Source organism: Fomitiporia mediterranea, assembly GCF_000271605.1.
Source record: "Fomitiporia mediterranea MF3/22 unplaced genomic scaffold FOMMEscaffold_11, whole genome shotgun sequence".
NCBI classification, from domain to species: Eukaryota; Fungi; Basidiomycota; class Agaricomycetes; order Hymenochaetales; family Hymenochaetaceae; genus Fomitiporia; species Fomitiporia mediterranea.
Genome location: NW_006760396.1, coordinates 499014 through 521576, shown reverse-complemented (window position 1 = coordinate 521576; position 22563 = coordinate 499014). Strand labels below are relative to the sequence as shown.

The window sequence follows — 22563 nt, the reverse complement described above, 5'->3', positions numbered from 1 at the left end:
TTTTTAAGGTAAGGAATTGTGAAATGCCCCATGTGCACCCAAACTTTGTATGATTCTAACTTTCGTTTCTCGTCCATCAGCTCACCATGTAGTGCTGGCCTCAAAACAGAGCGGACATTCTCAGTCTGCTTAAACTGTCTCACGACTCTTACCTAATATGAACGAGTCCAAATCAAATGTATGCTATCCATCGCATCGATCGCGAGGCATTTCCATTGGGAAAAAGCGCGTCGATCTAGGACTGGCCAACTAGCCACGAGACGGTATCATTCCCATATAAAGAAGTTTCGGCACACAATTAGGAATGAAGAAACTGGCCACTGCTCAAAGCCACTCCCAAAATGGAACATAAAGAGGATTGATTGTTCACTTGAACTTCACTTCCTCCGCGCAGCCATCTTCCGCATCGTGTTCCATTGCCCCAATAGAAATGTCGTCCGTTACGAGGACCAGAGTGTTTACTAAACCTACTACTACGCTGTCAAAGTACTTATCCCTTTATCCTTTCGGCTTAGCGATATACTAATAGTCAATTCAGGCCCACAGATCCGCACGAAAAACCGGATAGCATCTTTATGTGCCGCTGGGTATACGGATATTGGCTCAAGAATAAACATATGCGGCTTTTTGCGGAGAGGAGAAATCTCGACTGGAATAGGAACGCCGGGATCATACTCTTCAAGATAATGGACCAGGTCCTATCGAAGACGAAGATCTTTTTCTTCATGCGTCCAGCGAAATACCGCGGTCAACCTGCCATGATCGTTGGCTTTGTCCATGACGTGCGAATGCGGAAAGTGGATGAAAGCGAATATCCACAAGCTCACATAGACACCGTACGAGAGGCTATAGGGCTGTCGAAGGGAACGAAGCCGAGATGGTACGAAATAAACGGCCAGGAATACGACCCAGACGTGGATCCAGAGAGCGAGGACGAGGAACGTATGGTGTATGTGAACGACAGCGAGAATGCGTCTACCGACTGGGACACGGACGAGTGGTCTTAGCTTCCCAGCCACTATCCAAACGTTTGGAAAATGTGCGAGGTTTGTCCGGACACTTATGATTGATATTACACGCTATAAATAATCTGTTCTTATCTTCGGCTCAAACGAAGCATGGCTACTTTCCTCCTTCATCTGTATCAAACACAACTTGTGATGCGGGCGGAACAATTGTTAACTACTCGAGTGTACATTCCATAGCTGTACCTTGATGATCAACTGCGGGCGTTTCAAGTGTAAATTTAGATTGCCTTGACAGATAGGAATTCATGCAATAACCGAGCTCATCAACAAACCCATTGACTCAGGTGGCAATGGTCTCTGCCTGCAACAAGGGCTGCTTAAGAAAATATGTAGCAGGGGACTAGCATAGGTACATCCTGACACTTATATTGGCCATGCCCGCAAGGACAGTAACTACTAACTGCGATCCAACGGAACAATTTGTGGCGTCTTTTCTTCGACAAAGGTGCATCATTAGGAGATAAACTTCGGCGTGGCGGTTTGAGGTGAGAGTGATTTTACTCTCTCAAGAATTATATTTATATTGAAGGAAGCCTGTATCATTGACGTGTGCCGGGTTTAAGCTGTCCCGATGTGTAAGTTCCTCAGAGATCTTGGCTTCTTCAGGTACGTGCCTCGGTCACGGCAAATGATGCGGTGATACACTACACTGCATCCTCAATTCGGAACTTGGGTATCCAATATGATACCGGCATCCCTGCAGGTATATCTCTCTCACTCTACGAGCAATCGACTTCTACATCCCAACCCACAATGCTTTCTACTCGGTCTACTGTAATCAACCCCATAGATTCGGGCGTAGTTCCCACCATCTACTCCGAACTTCGTTTTGCAGAGTATTTCCAACTTGCCATTGTGACTGTTCTCCTATACGACACAAGTTAGTGGTTCGATTGTATCATTATGCTTTGGACGTGCACTCGATTCATAACCTAAACTTTCTTTAGTCACTACTTTAGACAAAGAAGTGAGTGCATATATGCGATATTTAACAATTCTCATTATACATTATGTTCTTAGATCAAATTCTTCTGGGTAACTCACTCTCTTCAGACAAACCTTCGCACAATACACTAAGTATGGCAATTGTAGAGTGCTCCGAGGAAGTTTGTCAGTATAATTTACTTTGCTGTATGTACAATGCTTCATGATATCCTTCCCGAATCATGCTTTACTGATCTTTCTGATAGAATCGCTACATTGGTATATTCTCGGCCATTGCCTATCTCTGGTGTAAGCTGGCTATATTGATCATAGCCAAATGTGTCATTGCTAAACTTATTGGTAGACAACACGTATCACGTAACGAGGAGACTGTAAGTACGCATTATATTTTGATTAATAGCAGATATTAATTAATTAAATTTATAGATGTCAGCGGTTCAGTAATCCCGTGAGCTGAGCGTTCCAACTAACAAAGCTTCACCCAATACCAGGCTCGTTCACTCTATTAACTGCTGTTGCATCAAGTACGTACACCCCGATACATTGACTATAACCTGCTGACTTGTACTGTATTAGACTGGATTACAATAAATATGATAGATTGTAAGTACAAAATCTATACAGTCTTGCTTTAAGTAAACATCTACCATAGACATACTGTTAATGAGAGTCCTGGCTCTATTCGCACAAGGTAGATACCATTCTTTCGCTTTAGGGTTACTCACTAAAGTGAGTGAACTATGATTTCTCTCAGACAAGAAAGCGACTATTCTACTTCGAACTCTTTTCGGCATTGAGGCAGCTGCAATGTTCGCCATTCTCTCTTACGTGCAGATATTCAACGGAAGTAAGTGCATGTCAATTTGTACTAGGCACCAGTTCTGCTACTTACTGCCTAAATCATTCAAAAGCTGCTTTGGGGGTATTTGGGACAAATTTCACTGTATGTCAATCAATCAAATCTGCACAGCCCATATTCTTTGTCTTTGCTTGGTCAGTTATAATTATACGAAGTAAAATGCTGTGATTCTGAAACTATGTATAGGGGAATTCCACTATTCTTCGAGCTATTCCTCATGATCCTTGCAATATACAAGGCAGCAGATTTCTGGAGCATGTCCCATGGCTTTAAAGGATACCAACTAGTCAAAATACTGATTGTTGATCAGGCCATATACTTTGCACTGTAAGTTGACCTTGATAGTTTCAGGGTTTCTGCAATATTGACAAATTCACCCTAGAGCTATATTCTGTAATGTCGGGATGATAATTTCCGATACAACGACCAACCCTCAGGTCGTTTCAAAAGTAATCCTCGGTATTATTGGAAGTCCGAGCTTGCTCGTTGTGCTCGGAGCTCGTCTCCTTGTTCATTTGAAAGAAGCAGGAGAAAAGGGTGCGAATGCGGGAACAAGCTACAGGGTTGAGACTTTGAGCGAAATAAATTTTTCTTGACGGGTAAATAAGGTGATCATCTTTTCCTGGGACTTCTGTTATTATAAGATTCATGGCATAAAAATTTGTAAATAAATTAAAACAAAGACACGCAGCATATATTCAGCATAATCCATGTCCGAAAGCGTTCTACTGTGTTCAATGGATGGAAATTTAATTACGGACTGTCTATTTCGGTAATTTGTACCCACGATCACGGCGGGGTATTATCAGTGTGAAGATGACTTAGTTGCTCTGGCCTGGGGCTATGTATGACCTTCATATAAATCCACTCTGATGTAGACCTCGTTCCTCCCACGGCGGATGCAATGCCTCCAATCCGCTCTCCTGGAAGAGGCTCAGAGTCACCACCGCACCCAAAATGCGTTGTCTGTAGAATCTATGGCCTCCAATCCAGCCATAACAAAGACCATGGAATCCTTCCAGAACTTCAATCAGACCCTCGCGACCCTTCGTTTGTTAATCATTCTGCTTCGATTGTGAGCTCCTTTGATCTGGAGAATCTTATGGAGGAGGCTGGTCAACGAGATGTTGCTTCCCTAGCAGATGTGACTCTTTCATTGAAATCAGTGTTATCATCTATTCTTCTATCTCCATCATATTCTCCTGTAGAGCGTTCTACTATCCTGCATGATACCCGTACCTCTCTTATCAACCAATACCGTATTCATGGAAGTGAACTGGATCATATCATGAGCCAACCTTTCAACTCTTTGGATGATCTGACCCCATTGGAATACGAAATCATGCACTGGGACCCGATTTGGACAGGGATGACCGAGGCTGGATCACACGCGTCCGGGATGGAGATGCTGTGGTCTTTGATTGAGCACTGGAAGCCTCATAGAGCCCATGGAACTGCTAACCAATCTCACGAGCTACGGGACACGTCTGAAGGAGAGAGACCGGATCCACGTTGCGAATTCGTCGATATTGTGCGAAGAACGTGTGTGCGGAGGCTGACTTCGGTCACTTCTCAGTCTGCTAGGCAGGAAGAAGATAGCGCGAACACTCTTTTGCAGCGTTTAACTCAGTTAATCTGGTCTCGGGGAATTGACGAGGAGAATAGTCAATACTTAAATCTCCAACGCCCTACGTCTATCGGTGCCGAAGATTATAGTGTATCGGTGGCTTACGATGCGAACACTCTTGACGTCGCTACCAAGGGGGAAAGTTCTATTCGTTCCCAGAAACGGTCGTGGTATGCAGGTGAAGACGATAACGTGAACTTTACGGCCCTCGTCTCTGTTAATGACTTTGCGAAAATGTTTCGGAATGGTACGATGGGAAAATACACTCTAGATCCGGACCACTTACACGAACATGCCACATCTAATTCTACATCGCAATCGATTATCAGAATTGGCAATCTTTCCGCATCACCACGCTTATTACTCGTGGACTTCCTTGCTGCGCATCGAGCTTGGACCTTAGCGATTGGAAGGGATGAACTCGAGTTGATGGTTCACGACAGGGACGAAACCGTTAAGTCTGCTCCCGGTTCCGAATTGTCTTCCTGCACGAAAGCCACCACGAGCATCGAAAGTAGGATACAAGCGGAAGTCCGACTTATTTCTCCACCGGCGGCGGATGCAGTCACAAAAGATGCCATCGCAGAATATGTTTTCACGTTTCCAGAGATATGCGTCGTACCAATTGGATCCGATAAACCCGAACGATCCAAACTCCGGAACGCCGCACGGATTGCACCGTGCTTTGAGCCTGTCCAATCTGAAGCATCTGCTTCATGCCATCCCAGTACGCCTGTCGTACAGTTTGATGATTCTCGCCTCTTGCATGGAGAAGAGCTCCTGCTTGAACTACGCGTAAAAATACGATCTCGCTATCCAGAGCTAGAAGAGAGTGCGACGAAGATTCAGCCTCCTATGATTGATACACCCTTCGCTTTCTCCGAAGCAGATCACATTGGTGCAAATAGTTCTACGTGGAGTGAAATCTCAGCCCCAGCTAAGTTCCAGTCTTCATTAGGAGTTGTGTCGCTAGCAAGTTCGGATGTAGTCTCCGGTCCCCCAAACTCCTCACTTGGAGGGACAGAATCATCGTGGATCAATGCCGACTAAAGGACTATCGCCGTTTTTTCGAGGTATATTTACCGCAGACTGTGTGTTTTAATGCTCTTGTGGATGGAAATAGTATACTGTCCGCGCTGCATCTAGAAATTGTACGTTTTCCTTCAATGATGTTAATCTGGAAATCATATACAGGCTCTCCATTGTTTGCAGCGTTAAGAAATCATTCGCGTAAACTGCATTCTATATATTGCATCTCATGTACATTTTCAACACTGTACCGTTATAAAATTGGAGAATTTCTGAAGGGGAAAGTAAAACTAGTGAGGCAGCCGGATTTCACTTCAAACGTCGAGACACTTAGCGGAACGGCGTGTCAGTTGCGCAACGCCTTCTTGTTCGCAAGGAGCGGGACCAACCATTACTCTTTAAACTGCACAAAACTCCATCTCACTAACATCTTTTGGCCGGTAGCTGGTTCCCTCGTTAAGACCACGTTCTCCTGCCTCCTTCAAATTGAACAGTAAACGGCTGCCTAGGATGCAAAGGAATATCGGACTACCGAGCGCCGCGAAGAGGTCCGCTGTCCAGGACTCAGCAAAATCGGAGAACTGAAGTATGTCGAATACGCAGCAGGAGATCACTCTAGCAATTCCGTTATTGATTCATCCTGTCGTGTAGCGCTTACAGACTCACAAAGCGTAATATATGAGCTGGTCCTGGATGAGGACTTTTACCAAAGAAAAGCCCGTGAGGCCTGCGGACATTTTCCAGAACTCAGCGGCTTTGTATACCGCTAGAATCATCAAGAGAGATCCAAACGACAGCGGAATGATCCTGCATACAGGTGTAAGGATAGGAGACTCATCCAAAGTCAAGACACTCACCAATTTAAAATTCCCCATACGTACGGCGTACCTTGGTGGCAAGTGCAAAATATTCTTCCATCGCCGATTGCTCCAATCGTAACTAGTTCGCATTTAGGTTATGGCATAATAACAATTTGATAGTTCTCGTACTTCTCTGAGTATAGGTGTTATAAATCATGAGTGTCAATTTAGAGGCAGCTTCCACCGCTAGTAAGGCTTTGAGGAAAGTCGCGAGTCTTCGGTCTGAGAAATGTCAACGTTAATATCGAAACTTCGATCGTCCATGTCCTCACCTCGAGAGTAAAGAGCAAGTATTCGAATCACGAGAATATCTGGATATACGAGTGTTAATGACGATGCCGACTATCCGTACGAATGTTGCATACAATCTATCAAAATTACAATAAACCAGTCTGGATTCGACATTAAGGACATAAGTGAGACAATAGCATACAATGGCCGCTTACTCGCGACATTGTGAGACCAAGCAGCAAAGTTGCCTAATGAACATTGGAATCATTAGAAGGTTTTTCTTGTTTAGTTTAGTTGAATCAGCTCACATCTAGAAAAGAGACAGCTATTAGCATATGTAAAGCAATTAAATGACATTGCACATACATTGGCAGGTTGACACTTAGAGAATTCCCTGATTTTTTATCCGTTAGATGGATTATTCAATAAGATAACAAGGAAGCAACTCGCAGAATAGAAATCCAATAGCTCCAAAAAGCCCAATATAGCGGTTCTTGATGGAAATACAGACGTAAATTGAGACTCTACCGTGGCTAAGACTGTTCACATACCGCAAAGAAAACAGCATTTACTGTCCTCATCGGCGACTTCTGTTAGAATGTGAGGGTGGAAGGTTAATGGGCTAACTAATTTTAGCACTTACCCAAAAGTACTTGATCTAAAGAATAAGTATGTGAAGTTGTGAACTCAAGAACATCACGTTCCAAGCAAGGAGCATTGCTTACTTCTTTATCCACTGTGAGAACTTGAACAGCGCCTGAATCAGCGTGCGTCTTCTTTCGAGTATGAGGGAAGACTTACGTATATCATACACTAGTACAGTGAGGGTTGCAACTTGGATGAACTGTGTAGTTTGAATGTCTAGGAAGAGAAAAAAGACGTCTTCGGGGTCAATCGTTTCTACGTCAGATCGGATGAACACAACCATCGTGAATCTGAATTATAGGTGTTCTGGGCAACAAGGTTCGCTCATTCTCGTAGAGAGCATGTCCTTAAATACGCTATCCCGCATCTGAGATGACGGAGATGTATTAGGCCCTGGTATATAGAGTTCCAGCGCGGTATAGAAATGATGGGCCTGGTGTGCTTTTGTCTGAGGAACAAGCATATAGCCGTCTAGAGAATTCTGTTCGTAGCTGTGCATATTTTCCCCGTTCTACACAAGTTCAGGGATAGTCCAGAACTTAGAAAATCCGTGTATCGCCGTATTATCATAGTTGTTCGGTGTTGTAGAGTTACCGATAATGTTGTCGCCTGCCAAAAACGTGAGTTTCAGAGTTACATGATCGACACTATGCTCTTGGCACAGATCAGACCCCCCAATCTCAGATATCACAACGTACTTAGCTGGATCAATATTAATGCCTTCATCTCAGAGATAGGACTTCACGCAACTTCTAACTCGAAAGCGAAAGGTGAGAAGGGTTTGTGAGATTAGGAAATACGCCAGCTGCCGGTCGTCGTGTGATCTATTCCTTCACTCATCAATAAGACATCTTGTTGTTTGTTAAAAACCTCCGCTCAAAACGATACCTGATATCGCGGTGAGGTTGTTCAAGACCAAGTCAAACTAAGCTTGCTTGGGAAGTGAAACGTTGTTCGCAAATCAATCGTGCTATTCCACACCAGATTTGACTTGATGCTTGTGGATCGCTCCGCTGACTGAGTGAGTAATGAGGTGTATTTCTTTTTCGGTATATGTTAACAGCTGATCTTCGAAAGAGCCAGTGTATCTATTATATTAGAGCGTCGGCGTGATCCTGTGGCGAAGGGATGCTACATCCAATTAGCACCCATCGGGTACCGTAGCATCATTCTGGTGATTAGCAGCATTCACACCGAGTCCGCGGCCAGCAAAAGCCTGCGTTGATCATCAAATTACGCACATGATTAGTAATGTCGGAGGCACTTTGAGACCGTTAAGTTTCGGTGAACTTACGTTCCACAATAAACACTGATTTGCGCCGTTGTACCTGTTCACATCAGCTTGGATCCATGCGTCACGGGCTTGGAGGAACGTTGGATTGCACGGTTGCAGGGCGAGTTGGTCAATGAACAAGTGCCTAGAGGTGAATCGCAGCGTGCGTTAATTTTATTGGCATCGAGCAAGAACTTGGGAAAGGCACCCACATATAAACGATGTTCCCTTCGGTGCCACTAAGAATTTAAAAAAATAGTGAATTATAGGATTTCCTCAGGTGGAAAGAAGGCTTACTCGGGGTTGGTATCAGCGGTAGTTGAGAAGCCGCTGAAGTGAATATTTAGCATCTTGCTCCAAGGAGCTTTTCATTAGTGAGTACATACTGTACGCCAACCAAAGCAGCTAAAACGTCGTGCAGCATCGTTGCCCAGACTTCGCCAATGTCTGCAAGTCGTGGAAACGATTGGTCAGTATCTATGGCAGCAGTCTGTAAGCTTAGATACACGAACCATGAACTTCGGTACGAGTCTGCAGGTCAGAGTACATCAACGGATCGACTGATCTAGTACAATTAGTCATTAGAAGCTCGATGTACTCGAGAGTTGATGGTGAAAACCAACTTGTCAGTGCTGTAAGGAACAGAGCGGATGCCTGTCGAATAGACGGAGATTAAGCACGCCTTCTGGATTAAGATTAGGTCGTGCTTACCAGCTGGGTCATTCGTCACATAGCTTCAGGCGCAAAGGCAGATGTCCGAAATTAGAACGAGTACCCGGACAGTCAAGATAATGACTATATAACTACCTTCCGAGCGTAAAGTCTCCCACTTCAGCCGTCTGCTCGGTCCATTCAGCGAAGGCATCAGACCAGCCCTCGCCCATCCCACCAGCTTCCCTAGCTTGCAGACATCTGTCACATTTCAAACATCAATCGAGCCGGAAAGCAAGATAGGTGAAGGAGTGGAAGATACATACCGTCCTGTTCCACCACCGGTGAGTCGGTTCGAGGTTCCGTGCGTATTCTCGTGTGAGACAATATCGTTCTCGAGGGCTCCATCACGCATGGGCTAGGCCATGTTCTCATTAGTTTAAACAGAATCATAAAAAGTTAGTCTCTGTCTTACAGAAGTCTGATCAGATGATGGCGCGAAGTGAGTTATTTACTATCCTGCATTGATTTACGGCACGGGACTTACAAAGGTCCAGAGGAACATCCTGTTCCTACTATCAGACGCTGTCGATACCACATACAACTTATAGCAAGCTTACCGCATGCGTCCCGACTGGCCACTGACGTGATATTAATATGAGCAGGGGTAGAGGTAGGGATCTCTACTCACTCAGGAGGTGTCTACAGAATCAACGTCAATGATAGAGATACTATAGCGAAGACGTTCAAGACTTACGGAAAAATCGGCATTGTTCGTGCCTATTCAACACGGGGACGCCGTAAGTTAGTATACTTATATCGTATGTTGTATCTCAGGACGTACCTGCAGAATCCTGGACAGAGATTGTAACGCGGTCATTTCCCGCTCCACCCTTGCCAAAGTTGTCATTCTGGAAGTTGAATGCGGACTCCGTGAAACCTATGGGCCAATGACATTAGGCCATTACGCGGAAGATGGCGGTATGCTGCGCTGACCATAGCGGTAAGTAATATCCTAAGAAACCCAACATTTACACCCATACTTCTTTTCTGACAAAGGATTGACAAAACTCACATGAACATTATTAGAGACTACAATGGCGTAAGTTGTTCTTGGTTAGACCATACACCTGAGGCATTCTATGGAGCGCCTACCGTAGAAGGCATTTGTACGGGCTGAGTCCAGGTTAGTACCGGCGGTTGGCGCAAGGGTATCATCATCTGGAAAGTTGAACACGAGTCCCGACGACGATTCTTGTGTTATATCAGATTGAGAGCCCTTGAAAGCTACCCACAGATCAGCGAGTGCTCGGACAACTCAACTCCAATGTACTAACAAATAACATTGTTTCCCCTGGGGTACAGACGAACATCAATCTGTGCTTCGACTTCGAACAAAAATATCGACCCACGAGGTGCCTGTAGAACCAGTGTTCCATCCATCGGGAGAAGCAGCAGTATCCTCGGGATTTGTCTGAACTTCCATGCCTTGCCTCGGATCCTGTTCATGAATCGGAACTACAAGGAACTATTAATATAGTTCCATTAAAAACAGACATGTCAGTAGGGCGTTTGTCAAGTGAAGCCCGAGACTCACGGCAGAGTCAGCAGTGAAGTCATTGACTCCGACGACTTCTCCAGACTGCGCATCGACGAATGTTTCTAGCCAATGGACATTCTCCACTTGGACGACGTGGGTGAGAACAACACTTCCGTCGTCCTTGGCGAAGAATTCCAGGCCAGTCGGGAAGCCGTTGTGTGTGGCTCCTAACTGCTTCTCTGCGGCTGAGATGGCCTCATCCGAAGAGATCTTCGGTATGGTCGATGATACGCTTTCTGTTGCCATACCGTAGTTAGCGATGACTATAATATATATTTGACGCGGAAAATACAACTTACGGGGTTTAACAAAATTCGCACCAAAGGTGACGACCTTATCGTCAGAGTTCAGGGCGACATTCGCAACAGCGTTGGCGACTTCGACGCCATTCTGTGTAATAGCCATATTAGCACCTGTGTACGCTATAAAATGCCAAGGTGCATACAATCTTCTGCTTCAGATAGGCATGAGTAGCTGTCTGACCGGTAAAACTTTTCTTGAAAGCGATGTCGTCCTCGCTAACGCCAAGTCGCGAAGCAGTGAATGACACGGATTTCTGCTCCACATCGGCAGGTTCGGCGCGTTTGGACAAGGGATGGTCGACACCAGCACCGAAAGTCTGTTTGCAGAGCATGATAAGATAACGTCGTCACAAGGGCACAAACATGTCGTACTTCGAATTGGGACAGTGGGTGAAATGATGTGACCTGCAGGCCGTTAGGCATAGTCCGCACTTGGTGTGTTGCATGTTTAGCAGTCAGAGGCCAAGGTGCTGCTATAACAGGACCTAGAGCAGCTACTCCAAGAACGAGACGAGAGAAAGCAACCATTTCTAGATACAAACGCTGAAGTCAAGGGGGAAACGAAAGGGCGACCCTACTCTAAGCAAGAGCTCTAGCATGTCAGCTTTTATCAAGCTCAACGACGGGCAGTGCGGCAGTATTATCACTTGTTGAGAAGTTTTCATTCCCTAAGCAGTACATTCGCTGAGATCAAGTCGTATTCCAGGATGCGATCCACAAGATACAGGAAGAAAGAGGAACAGAAGCCACGATGCCATGCTGAAAATCCTTCTTCTTCCGGGGCAGCTGAAGCATGCAATGAGCTGGCATCTCTCCTCCGAGGGAGCATTTGAGAAATTGTTCGGCAAGGGTTCCAGCATAGAAACAATCATTAAGAGATTCAATAGTTGGCGAAAGGTAATGCCTCAGCGACCAGAGCACCAATATAGGTAGTCACAGATATCAAAGACTCATTTACTGAAGGGTGCTTCTGTGCATCGGAATTATAAGCTCGTCTAATTAATGAAAATCTTTACTGCAATTGCGATAAGGACTGACTAGGAGCATGCGAGTATTTTTGACGCCTCTGCCACGTCTACTACTTTGCCATGCGGAGGAAGGGCTTGGCAAACCGATAATCATCTTCGCTAGCTTCATCGAAAGGATTCTATCTCTGGAACTTGGGAAAGTCGTGTGTAACCGACAAAGATCGGAGCGCAATTGTCGCTAATGGCTCGTTGCGACATATCATGATGCAACTTGTCGGTTGTGTTGCGCGCGATGAGTAGCACATGCTCCGTCAGTACGGACGGAAGGAAGGAATCTTGACAGGTATCCGCAGAATGCAAAAGAATGCAGAGAGAAGTCGTGTTAGTGCGTATCATTTGTGTGAAGAAAATGACAAATGCTGCTCGGATGTAAAGTTCTTTGGGAGAAAGGGGTTTGAATGAACAAAAATAAAAATAAAAAGACCATTTTCACGGTGAGCGCTACAGCTCACGTGCATTATACACATTTGCTTCATTTTCGGAGGAGTCAAGGACATTGTACAATTTGTAAGTGAAGTTGTCCTTGTAATAATCAAGCTTCATAACTCTATTATCTAAGTATTTTGAATACTGCGTTCTTCTTCTTTGATATCATTGTCGGAATGAGATTGTAGCCCGAGGCATTTGATTTTTGGCATCTCGTCGTTAGCCACGTGCGAGGCGCGCTAAATTCCTTATCAACAGGAGCATCGTTAACATAGGGAGATTTCTTTCTTTCTACTTCTAAAATAAGGTGTAATGAACCTTTTAGCAAGTAGAGGGGATAGTGCACAATCTGCTGCACAGTTAAGCTTGTGAAGCTAAAATTCCATGATTGGCTACATGTATAGTTGCCGTTGTCCGGTCCGATTGAGGTCCGGTCCAGTTGGGTCCAACAGGGGTCCAGTCCGCGGTCCAGCGTTTGACAAAAATTTCCGGACCGCTTTGGACTGCCTGGACCCTGGACCAGACTGTGGACCGTTTATATTGTAGATACTACTTCTTTAAGGCATACAAATGGACTGTACAGAGCCTAATAGATGTGAACTACTCTTACATATATTGTATAGTGCATTTGTATAGTGCATTGTATACCCTTTAAGTATACAAATAGACTATACTGTGTCTTACAGATGTAAACAGCAGTTTACATTGACTGTGGGAACTGATTTCTATTATATGTTAGTGACAGTATAGAGGGGACCCAAAGGCTCAGCAAGGGGACCCAGGCTACAACTATCCTACACAACAGAAATACAGAATGTAAGTACTGGAATACAGTTGGAACTTGCAGAGCAGGCAGAGAGAGAGAGTGAGACAAGAGTAGAGTATATAGAGTGAGCCTAAGAGTACAGGACTACCTGGAGTAGACAAGATCAAGACTACAGGACCAGTCTAATCTTGTATGCCTATATATACTAAACTACACAAGAGCACTTAGGGAGTATGAGCCACTTAAGAATGATAAGCCACAAAGAATGAAAGAAAGGAATGTCAAAGATAAAGGTACAAAGAATAAAGGGATGGACAAAGGGTAAGAGACTATAGAATGAACAAAGAATGAAGGGGTGGTCAAAGGAATGGAATAATGAAGTAAGGAAGGGTAGTAGTAAGAGTCAGTATGCATATAGTTCATAGACAGTACTCCTGAGGGACAGAAGTCCTGAGTTCTAGTACAGAAGGGTGTAGAACCCTTAGAACTGAAGGTACAAGAGTAGAGAACTGTAACATCACCCCCCCTTTAAAACCAATCATCCTGATTGGTGAACATTAGGCTTAGTCAGTAGCTCAGGTATAGGTCAGAACAGTAGGGTTCAGAAATCTGTGAGGCAGAGTTGACACAGAGCACTCAGATGAAGTTGATAGAAGTCTCAGATTGTCTTAGCAGTATAGGTGAGATTCTCAGCAGGTTCTCAAGTACATTCTTCAACTAAGTATTCCTTCTAGTAAATAAGGAACTTGAGCTTTCTGTACACTAGCTTAGTATCTACTATGTACTCTACTTCATATTCTGGTTTGAAACTGATGAGTTCCAGTAGAGGTAGTAGGGGTCTTTGTTGTAAAGGAAAACCTGGATCATAGTACTAAGACAGTAGAACCTTGTTGAATACTAAGTGTATGTACTTCTATGTTACTAGAAGTTAGAGTTTGTAGACAGAGGTGCTGACCTTCTTTTTAATAATGAAGGGTCTGAAGCACTTGTTGTCCAACTTCTTCATTAGGCAATTCATGGTCAGGTTAGTAGCTTCTAGTATAACTTTGTCACTAGGCTGGTAATCCTTGGCTGTAGACCTCTTCCAATCATAGTTCTACTTTATAACTTATACTACCTTTTCTAAAAGAGCTTGTGTGTCCTCTCTGGTCCTGTACATTTGTTCTACAAAGTCTGTTACAGGTTTGGAACTACTGTTCTGGTTCAGAACTGTCTCCTAGTATGAATGTCTCTCATGATTGAGGAAGAACAGGGACTGTCCTGTTGTAGAGTGTTACTAGTTATTGTACACAAATTCTGCTAGAGCTAACTATTCAGACTAATCCAATTACTAATGATTGATGAACATTCAGAGGTAGAGCTTGATCTCCTGATTAACTTGCTCAGTTTGACTGTTAGTCTACAAGTAATAGGTAGTAGAAGGGTTCCCTTGAATTCTGAGAAGCACATACAAGTTCTGTATGAATTTCAACTCAAATTACAGTCTACAATCATGAATAAGCTTTTAAGAGAGTCTATACAACTAGAAGACATGATCCTAATAAATGTATACTATACCTTCAGAAGTGAGTTCTGTTCAGGTTGGAACTGTATAGACTTGCTTAGAGAATCAGTTGACAATCATACAGATAGTGTTATAACTCTAAGACTTGGGTAGCTCACTAATCAGGTCTACTAAGACTTCTTCCTAAGAGTGATCTAGAATTTAATACAGATGTAGGAGAGTCTGAACCCTTGTCTAGTAGGTCTTAGTCTGTTAGTATGTATTACAACTAGTTATATACTTTAGGATTTCCCTCTACATTCTAGACTACTAGTAGTTCTGAGTAATAAGTTCCTGTATTTTGTGTTGGCCTGAATGTCCTACAGTCAGATTGTTGTAATGAGCTCAGACAATGTCCTCCTACAGTTTCCAATCCTTTAGAACATATAGTCAGCCTTCCTAGTAAACCTGTCTATCCTTATCCTCCTCCTAATCCCTAACCTGCTTCTCTAGCTACTTTACTATGACCTGGTCCTGTGTGTGTCTTAGAGCTTACTGTATATAAGTGACAAAGTCAACATTCTCAGATTTGAGTCAGATCTCTCAGATTGTCTTGAATGTAAAACAGGAATTGTCTAGGAGAATGAGATTTTTGTTATCATTCTCCCCCCTTTCATGACCTACTTGTCTTAAGAGTAAATCAGCTTTTGTTATTTACATTCTGAGTTTGTAGGTTAGTACAAAGTTATAGTTCTACAGTTCTAACATCTAGTAGGCTTAGTAGTAGTTGAGCTTCTAAGGCACTTGGAAGTACTAGAGATTAAGGTAATTACTCTAAATCTCAAACTTCTGTACAGTACTAAGGAGATATTAATACTACTCCTCTAGGGAACAGACAATTGTAAGGAGTTCCTTATTATAAATAGGGTAGTTCTGTTCTGTTACAGAGAGGGATTCTGATTGGAACACTATTGGATGTTACTTTCTGTCAATGAACTAGGACAGTACTACTCTATTTGTAAAGTCAGAAGAGTTGGCTTTGACTCAGAACTTGTCTACAACTGTTAGAACTGTTAATACAGGCTTGCTAGTAATAGCCTACTTTAGGGACTCAAATACAGACTACTACTGATCCTCCTATTACTAAGGAACATCTTTGCTAGTAAGATTGTAAAGGGGCTAGACAATAGTACTAAAGTCTTAAATAAAGTATTAGTAGTAGTTTACAAACCTAAGGAACACTTAGACCTGTTTCAGGTTCTAAGGTTGTAACCAGTTCTGAACTACAGTTACCTTTACTAGATCCATACAGACCTCTCCTCTACTAATTACAAAGTCTAGATAATCTACTAACTCCTACACAAAAGAGTACTTTACTTTTTAGAGAAACAGTTTATTATCTTAGAGCTGTTATAGAACTGTTTAGATTAGTCAGTAATAGTACTTAACTGTTTAGGTAAAGATTAGAATGTTGTTTAGATACACACTAACATGCTTCAAGTTAATCAGATCTGTAAGAATGTGATTTATGAATGACTAGAATGTTGTGAGTAAGTTAGTGACTTTGTCACTTATATATAGTAAGCTCTGAGACACATACAGGACTGGGTTGTAGTAAAGCAGTTAGAGAAGTAGGCTAGGGATTAGGAGGAGAATAAGGATGGACAGGTTTACTAAGAAGGCCAACTGTACATTCTGAAGGATCAGAAACTGTAGAAGGACATTGTCTGAGCTTATTATAATAATCTGACTGTAGGACATCTGGGCTAACACAAAATGCAGGAACTCATTACTCAGAACTACTAGTGGTCTAGAATGTAGAGGGAAATCCTAAAGTACATGACTAGTTGTAATATGTACTAATAGACTAAGGCCTACTAGACAAGGGTTTGAGCTCCCCTACATCTATATTGAATCCTAGATCACTCTTAGGAAGAAGTCTTAGTAGACCTGATTAGTAAGCTACCTGAGTCTTAGGGTTACAATACTATCTGTATGATTGTCAACTAATTCTTTAAGCAAGTCTATACAGTTCTGACCCAAACAGAACTCACTTCTAAAGGTATAGTGTACATTTATCAGGATTATGTTTTTTAGTTGTACAGACTCCCTTAGAAGCTCATTCATGATTACAGACTGTAATTCAAGTTGAAATTCATACAGGACTTGTATGTGCTTCTTAGAATTCAAGGGAACCCTTCTACTACCTATCACCTGTAGACTGATAGTCAAACTGAGTAAGTCAATCAGAAGATTGAGCTCTACCTCTGAATGTTTATCAATCATTAACAATTGGATTAGTCTGAATAGTTAGCTCTAGCAGAATTTGTACACAATAACTAGCAACACTCTACAACAGGACAGTCCCTGTTCTTCCTCAATCATGAGAGACATTTGTACTAGGGGACAGTTTCAAACTAGAACAGTAGTTCTGAATCCACAACAGACTTTGTAGAACAGATGTACAGGACTAGAGAGAATACATAAGCTCTTTTAGAAAAGACAGTACAGGTTATAAAGTAGAACTATGATTGGAAGAGGTCTATAGCTAAGGATTACTAGCCTGGTGACAAAGTTATGCTAGAAGCTACTAACCTAACTACAAATCACTTAATAAAGAAGTTGGACAACAAGTGCTTCAGACCCTTTGTTATTGAAAAGAAGGTTAGTGTCTCTGCCTACAAACTCTAACTTCCAGCAACATAGAAGCACATACACTCAGTGTTTAACAAGGTTCTACTGTCTTAGTACTATGATCTAGGTTTTCCTTTACAACAAAGACTCCTACTACCTCTACCAGAACTCATTAGTTTCAAACTAGAATACAAAGTAGAGTATGTAGTAGATACTAAGCTAGTGTGTAGAAAGCTTAAGTTCCTTATCTACTAGAAGGGATACTCAGTTGAAGAACACACTTAGGAACCTGCTGAGAATCTCACCCATACTACTAAGGCAATCTGAGACTTCTATCAACTTCATCTAGGTGCTCTGCATTAACTCCACCTTACAGATTTCCAAACCCTACTGTTCCAACCTATATCTGAGCTACTAACTGAGCCTAATGTTTACTAATCAGGACAATTGGTTTTAAAGGGAGGGTGATGTTATAGTTCTCTACTTGTAACTGCTGATCTGGTGGGACAGTAGGGGTGGCAGTCAGTGTAGGAGGGTTCATGTTTACACTACAAAGGAATTGGTACTAAACTAAAAGGGGTAATGAATAGAAGAAAGGTGGCAAAAGTTTAAAAGGGTTTAGAAAGTTTAAAATTTAAAAATGTAAAAGGGTTGGGACAAAGAAAAGAGATCAACACAACAGTGAGTACTAATGCTTGAAATGTAGGAGAGTTGTAGGGTAGTAATAGGTAGTCTTAATCTGATGTTAGCAACAGTGTAGAGGGGACCTGAAGGCTCAGCAAGGGGACCCAGGCTACAACTATTCTACACAACAGAAATACAGAACACAAGCACTAGAACATAGTTAGAACTTGTAGAGCAGGTGGAGAGAGAGAGTAAGACAAGAGTAGAGTATATAGAGTGAGCCTAAGAGTACAGGACTACCTAGAGTAGACAAGATCAAGACTACAGGACTAGTCTGATCTCATACACCTATATATACTAAACTACACAAGAGCACTCAGGGAGTATGAGCTACTTAAGAATGATAAGCTATGAAGAATGAAAGAAAGGAATGTCAAAGATAAAGGTACAAAGAATGAAGGGATGGACAAAGGGTAAGAGACTATAGAATGAACAAAGAATGAAGGGGTGGTCAAAGGAATGGAATGATGAAGTAAGGAAGGGTAGTAGCAAGAGTCAGCACACATATAGTTCATAGACAGTACTCCTGAGAGACAGAAGTCCTGAGTTCCAGTACAGAAGGGTGCAGAACCCTTGGAACTGAAGGTATGAGAGTAGAGAACTGTAACATTACACTAGTACTTCTTGTGTTTTACACTTAGTATAATACAAATAATAAAAGTAATTGTATTCTAATACATATAAGCTTACATATATTCAGAAACATATTATTATAGTACTTAATAGTATATCTATCTCATATAATATGTTAATAAGACAGAATTATTTTAATATATATTATATAATTGGTCCAGAGGTCCGGACTGGGTTCAGACCTGGACTGGACTGCTGGTCCGGTCCACAAGAGGTCCAGCTGGGTCCGGTCCGAGGTCCAGGATTTCATAAGAAATCAGTCCTGGTCCGGTTCACAGTCCAGCAAAAACCTGTCTGGACCGGACCTGGACCGGACCGCGGCAACTATAGCTACATGAGCTTTCCTAATGAAGCAATAATGGTAACAACGGGGTCTCAGTAATCCCCAGCCCATTCATTCAAAATATCAACGGGACAGATACTGCCTCCTATTGATTATATTTAAATTATATGCTTATCAAACAACTAATTTGGACCGCAAATATATTAAAAAGCTGTAGCGCAAGCGCTCAGTTGATGAATCTCCGGAACAACACAAATGCATGTCCGAATCTCTCTCAGCGGTAGTACTCTCTAGTCAATGTGAAATATCCTTACCTTAAAGGGCCCTACATCTCACCCAACGTTTATGTCCATTACTCATGTCATAATACACTGTTCTCTCTTTCTTATGTGATCCTAACAGTCAGTGGGCCACGTAGATAAACCGCCCCTCCCCGCCTTGCTTTGAATAATAATAGTTGTGGTGTTTTGCAAATTCGAGAGCCAAAAATAAGGCCGGGAAACTGTGGCATACGAGCACACAATGCTTTTGCGGGACATACGTACAGTTATTTCTATTCGTAGATGTAGGCAGGAGATAGAGACACGAGTAAGTTTTTTTGTTCTAAATAACAGGGTGAAAGCAACAGTTTAACTTGGCTTGCCATCTAGGTATTCCAGTCGCTTTAGATTAGCTTGAGCAGGAAACTTTGAGTTATACAAGCGTATGCACGCATATGCAATACTTATGAATGACTTTCGAGTTCTGCGAACTGATTGAGGACTTGGTAAAGTTTGTTTACACTGTGAATCCGCATTCGCCGAGACGGAAACAGAGGTCGACCAATAGACGTCTGCGCTGCGATGAAATGGAGCGCTCCATCAATAGCGGATAAGGGTGATGTCACTGGGGTAAACATCAAGCCACAGCAACATGAAGAAGTTTTTTTCACATCAGTGATCAAATGTCAGAACACGATTCCGGCGGAAGTTCGGCGAACTCCGAGTACTGCTGTGCACTACCATTGTACCAACGCTTTCGATTTTCCGCCAATGATTGACTCCCATCCAATAACGAACCTGCTTCTCTAAACAAAACTTAGAACAAGGAAAGATCCGCTATCAATCTAAGAAATGCGGACCAGTGATAGAGTAACTCGGACACGTGGGAATTGCCAAATATGACTTTCATTACAACAATCGCAAGGTTACCACGTTGTATTCCCTAATTCCGTCTCTGGCCGACTGAGACGAAACGGCGAACGAAATATGTATGCTCAACTTGCCCAGGATAGACATTGGTGATGAATATGCGCCAGGCAAGCCAAATGCGAAACAGCTTACAGAAGGAAAATTAGTTGACATGAACGGCTCGGGTCTTCGAGTCGAGGACTCGAGAATCGAGCGCTGGCCACTGGTAAAGTTTGAAACATCTGGTGCGGGAATCTTATGATGGAAACGTTTATAAATGATGGTGAGAGATACTCAAGACACGGTTTAATCCAAATTTATACGGTGATTTAAGATATCATCCGCCACAGCAGGAGATTGTCTTTGGTTATTAAGCCGGCGCATAGCATCGTGCGCCGGGTGCACCTTACACTCTTACCGAGAGGCTTGTGCAAGGGTTGCACTTCCAATGTCTTCTAGCGCCCAGCAAGACGTCCCCGTTTCTAATGAGACGCTCCTTCTGTATGCCAGTTGGATTTATCTATATTTTATACCTTTCTAACTCTGCATCCATAGGATTGGGCCCATTGTACGCAGTTTCCATATGTTTGGATCGTTTGAGATCTGAGAAGTGCAAATACAGCTGGTGGGGAGCCTCCTCAGCTATCTACTAATGGGTATTTCTATTGTGCAGCTATGTTCGTTTCTCAATGCGGCTTGTCGGAGAACTTCTAACAGCAATAATGCAGACATATACCACGTGTCGTTTCCGAACGATGGAAAAATAATGAAGTCCTCTGGTTGGTTCTCTCTTATCTTATTGCTTAAGAATTCGAATTTGATGCTTGAGAGCAGTATACACGATCTTCCTTGTTGACATTCTTCAAACTATATTCGTCGCTGTTTACGCATGGAGGGTTCTATGCTTTGGATGGGGTCGACCAGCTTTACTCCCATTTCCAGGATGGTCTTTAACGGCAATCCCGACGTTCTCTGCAATCGGTACGCTTCCAGCTGCATTCAACCATGAAGTTATCAGCTAATCGTATGAAAGTCTCTGCATGGGTGCAGATATTCTATGCATGGCGTATTCATATTCTGAGTGGAAGAAAGAGAATCATTCCATGCGTTATCATCGTGGCAAGTATACCTTGATGCGTTCATAAATCTTATGGACACTGAATCGTCTTTCTAGATTGCACTTGCTCAAGCAAGTGGCGCTATCGCCATAACTGCTGTGGTACGTCTGATAATGAGGCTCTCTACATAGGCGAGGATTCACCAGCCCATCTATTCAGTTCTCATCCTTGAAAGATCTTTCCGAGTTGCATACAGTAACCATATATGCTCGCACCATTGTTTGTAGCTTACACTAGCGCGCATATCACCCACCTGCTTACACTGTTACGTAGCTTTGGCTGGCTGGTTCCGTCGCGGCAGACGCGGTAAGTAATTAAAGTCCATTAGTTAGATGGTCTGCACTAACATCTTCCCAAGATTATTGCCTTCTCCATGATCTATCTAGTTAGTATCACCTGTTCAGTGTAAACTCTTTGGCTGCTTACCAGGACATTCTTCGCTACCCTAGCTGTACAACGCAAAGAACTCAGGATTTGGACATACGAACAAGCTAATCAACCGACTTATCCGTCTGACTATTGAGACTGGATTGGCGACTGCGTTAACCGCGCTTGTCGAACTTATTTTGTACCAAGTTTACCAGAACAATAATCTTCACCTTGTCTTGTACGTCTTACATCCACATTGATGCCGTCTAACTGCTAAAGCCTATCGGATAGGTCGCTTTGTTTATGTAAAGGTGTGTCAAGCTAGAACCGCTTGGACCACTCGCTAACAGTATCACATGCATGCGCCGGACATGCGCATACAGTATACTCAAACACGTTTATGACATCCCTCAATTCTCGTGCATCGTCGGGTTCGCGTGGTCCGACAGTCTTCAGCTCGAGAAGTTCGGAGAACAATACTTCTGTGTTGCCGCGACGGAACAACAATTTCCCCTCTCCAGCAGTTATACACATTGAGACAACAACGGATCGTTATGTCGCTGACCAGTCCGATGTGACCGGGGGGAAGGGGGTAAGTCTGAGCTCGTCTCCACAGGAGTCTTGCTGATCCCAATTTAGGACGTCGAAGGCGAGAGCATGGAAATGGCCGTCACTAGCAAAACTCGGCCAATTGATACTGATTCTGTATGACAGACCAGTTTACTTTTCACGTTGTAGATAGTTTCTAGGGACCTTGATTCATAATTTACTGTTGTAACGCCTGTATCTGTTCTGCTGTCATCGTAATGCCATGGTAATCTATCAACTGCTTTCATATCTGTACCTTCTCACTAACGAAAAATTCTCAACACCTCGGCAAGACGATAACTTAGAGAATGACTTATAATGTCTTTGGAATT

General features: G+C 43.0%; 7 protein-coding genes across 7 annotated transcripts; 5 read left to right on the top strand and 2 right to left on the bottom strand.

Moving 5' to 3' along the window:
* Nucleotides 1–430: 430 nt before the first annotated feature.
* Nucleotides 431–1007, top strand: FOMMEDRAFT_160097 (uncharacterized protein; the record flags this gene model as incomplete). Its single annotated transcript, XM_007269958.1, has 2 exons — nucleotides 431–486; nucleotides 539–1007. 2 exons carry the CDS (start codon nucleotides 431–433, stop codon nucleotides 1005–1007), a joined length of 525 nt encoding a protein of 174 aa, XP_007270020.1.
* Nucleotides 1008–1781: 774 nt separating this feature from the next.
* On the top strand, nucleotides 1782–3053 carry FOMMEDRAFT_30979 (uncharacterized protein; the record flags this gene model as incomplete). The annotated part of the gene is made up of 11 exons (XM_007269793.1): nucleotides 1782–1908; nucleotides 1976–1995; nucleotides 2049–2063; nucleotides 2219–2261; nucleotides 2317–2344; nucleotides 2400–2421; nucleotides 2449–2497; nucleotides 2550–2576; nucleotides 2626–2702; nucleotides 2733–2820; nucleotides 3019–3053. The coding sequence occupies 11 exons, from the start codon at nucleotides 1782–1784 to the stop codon at nucleotides 3051–3053; spliced, it is 531 nt and encodes a 176-aa protein (XP_007269855.1).
* A 683-nt stretch (nucleotides 3054–3736) lies between these two features.
* On the top strand, nucleotides 3737–5509 carry FOMMEDRAFT_136364 (uncharacterized protein; the record flags this gene model as incomplete). The annotated part of the gene is made up of 1 exon (XM_007269957.1): nucleotides 3737–5509. The coding sequence occupies one exon, from the start codon at nucleotides 3737–3739 to the stop codon at nucleotides 5507–5509; it is 1773 nt and encodes a 590-aa protein (XP_007270019.1).
* Nucleotides 5510–5886: 377 nt separating this feature from the next.
* Nucleotides 5887–7507, bottom strand: FOMMEDRAFT_160095 (uncharacterized protein; the record flags this gene model as incomplete). The annotated part of the gene is made up of 9 exons (XM_007269956.1): nucleotides 5887–6103; nucleotides 6155–6295; nucleotides 6346–6427; nucleotides 6478–6570; nucleotides 6621–6690; nucleotides 7131–7169; nucleotides 7223–7237; nucleotides 7305–7324; nucleotides 7381–7507. The coding sequence occupies 9 exons, from the start codon at nucleotides 7505–7507 to the stop codon at nucleotides 5887–5889; spliced, it is 804 nt and encodes a 267-aa protein (XP_007270018.1).
* Nucleotides 7508–8271: 764 nt separating this feature from the next.
* Nucleotides 8272–11827, bottom strand: FOMMEDRAFT_127852 (uncharacterized protein). Its single transcript, XM_007269955.1, has 25 exons — nucleotides 11423–11827; nucleotides 11194–11367; nucleotides 11048–11138; nucleotides 10746–10984; nucleotides 10561–10676; nucleotides 10486–10502; nucleotides 10304–10435; nucleotides 10224–10240; nucleotides 10145–10163; nucleotides 9989–10088; nucleotides 9906–9924; nucleotides 9840–9850; nucleotides 9769–9789; nucleotides 9696–9714; nucleotides 9624–9629; nucleotides 9475–9566; nucleotides 9305–9409; nucleotides 9209–9231; nucleotides 9121–9151; nucleotides 9010–9062; nucleotides 8884–8944; nucleotides 8795–8827; nucleotides 8710–8736; nucleotides 8519–8642; nucleotides 8272–8440 (listed from the first exon to the last, which is right to left on the bottom strand). Exons 1-25 carry the CDS (start codon nucleotides 11576–11578, stop codon nucleotides 8366–8368), a joined length of 1761 nt encoding a protein of 586 aa, XP_007270017.1. The 5' UTR covers nucleotides 11579–11827; the 3' UTR covers nucleotides 8272–8365.
* Nucleotides 11828–19829: 8002 nt separating this feature from the next.
* Nucleotides 19830–20057, top strand: FOMMEDRAFT_160093 (uncharacterized protein; the record flags this gene model as incomplete). The annotated part of the gene is made up of 2 exons (XM_007269954.1): nucleotides 19830–19877; nucleotides 19938–20057. 2 exons carry the CDS (start codon nucleotides 19830–19832, stop codon nucleotides 20055–20057), a joined length of 168 nt encoding a protein of 55 aa, XP_007270016.1.
* A 547-nt stretch (nucleotides 20058–20604) lies between these two features.
* On the top strand, nucleotides 20605–22354 carry FOMMEDRAFT_160092 (uncharacterized protein; the record flags this gene model as incomplete). Its single annotated transcript, XM_007269953.1, has 13 exons — nucleotides 20605–20657; nucleotides 20712–20724; nucleotides 20830–20935; nucleotides 20991–21137; nucleotides 21190–21272; nucleotides 21331–21375; nucleotides 21434–21493; nucleotides 21548–21580; nucleotides 21633–21659; nucleotides 21724–21881; nucleotides 21935–21954; nucleotides 22027–22235; nucleotides 22283–22354. 13 exons carry the CDS (start codon nucleotides 20605–20607, stop codon nucleotides 22352–22354), a joined length of 1026 nt encoding a protein of 341 aa, XP_007270015.1.
* Between the last annotated feature and the right edge of the window lie 209 nt (nucleotides 22355–22563).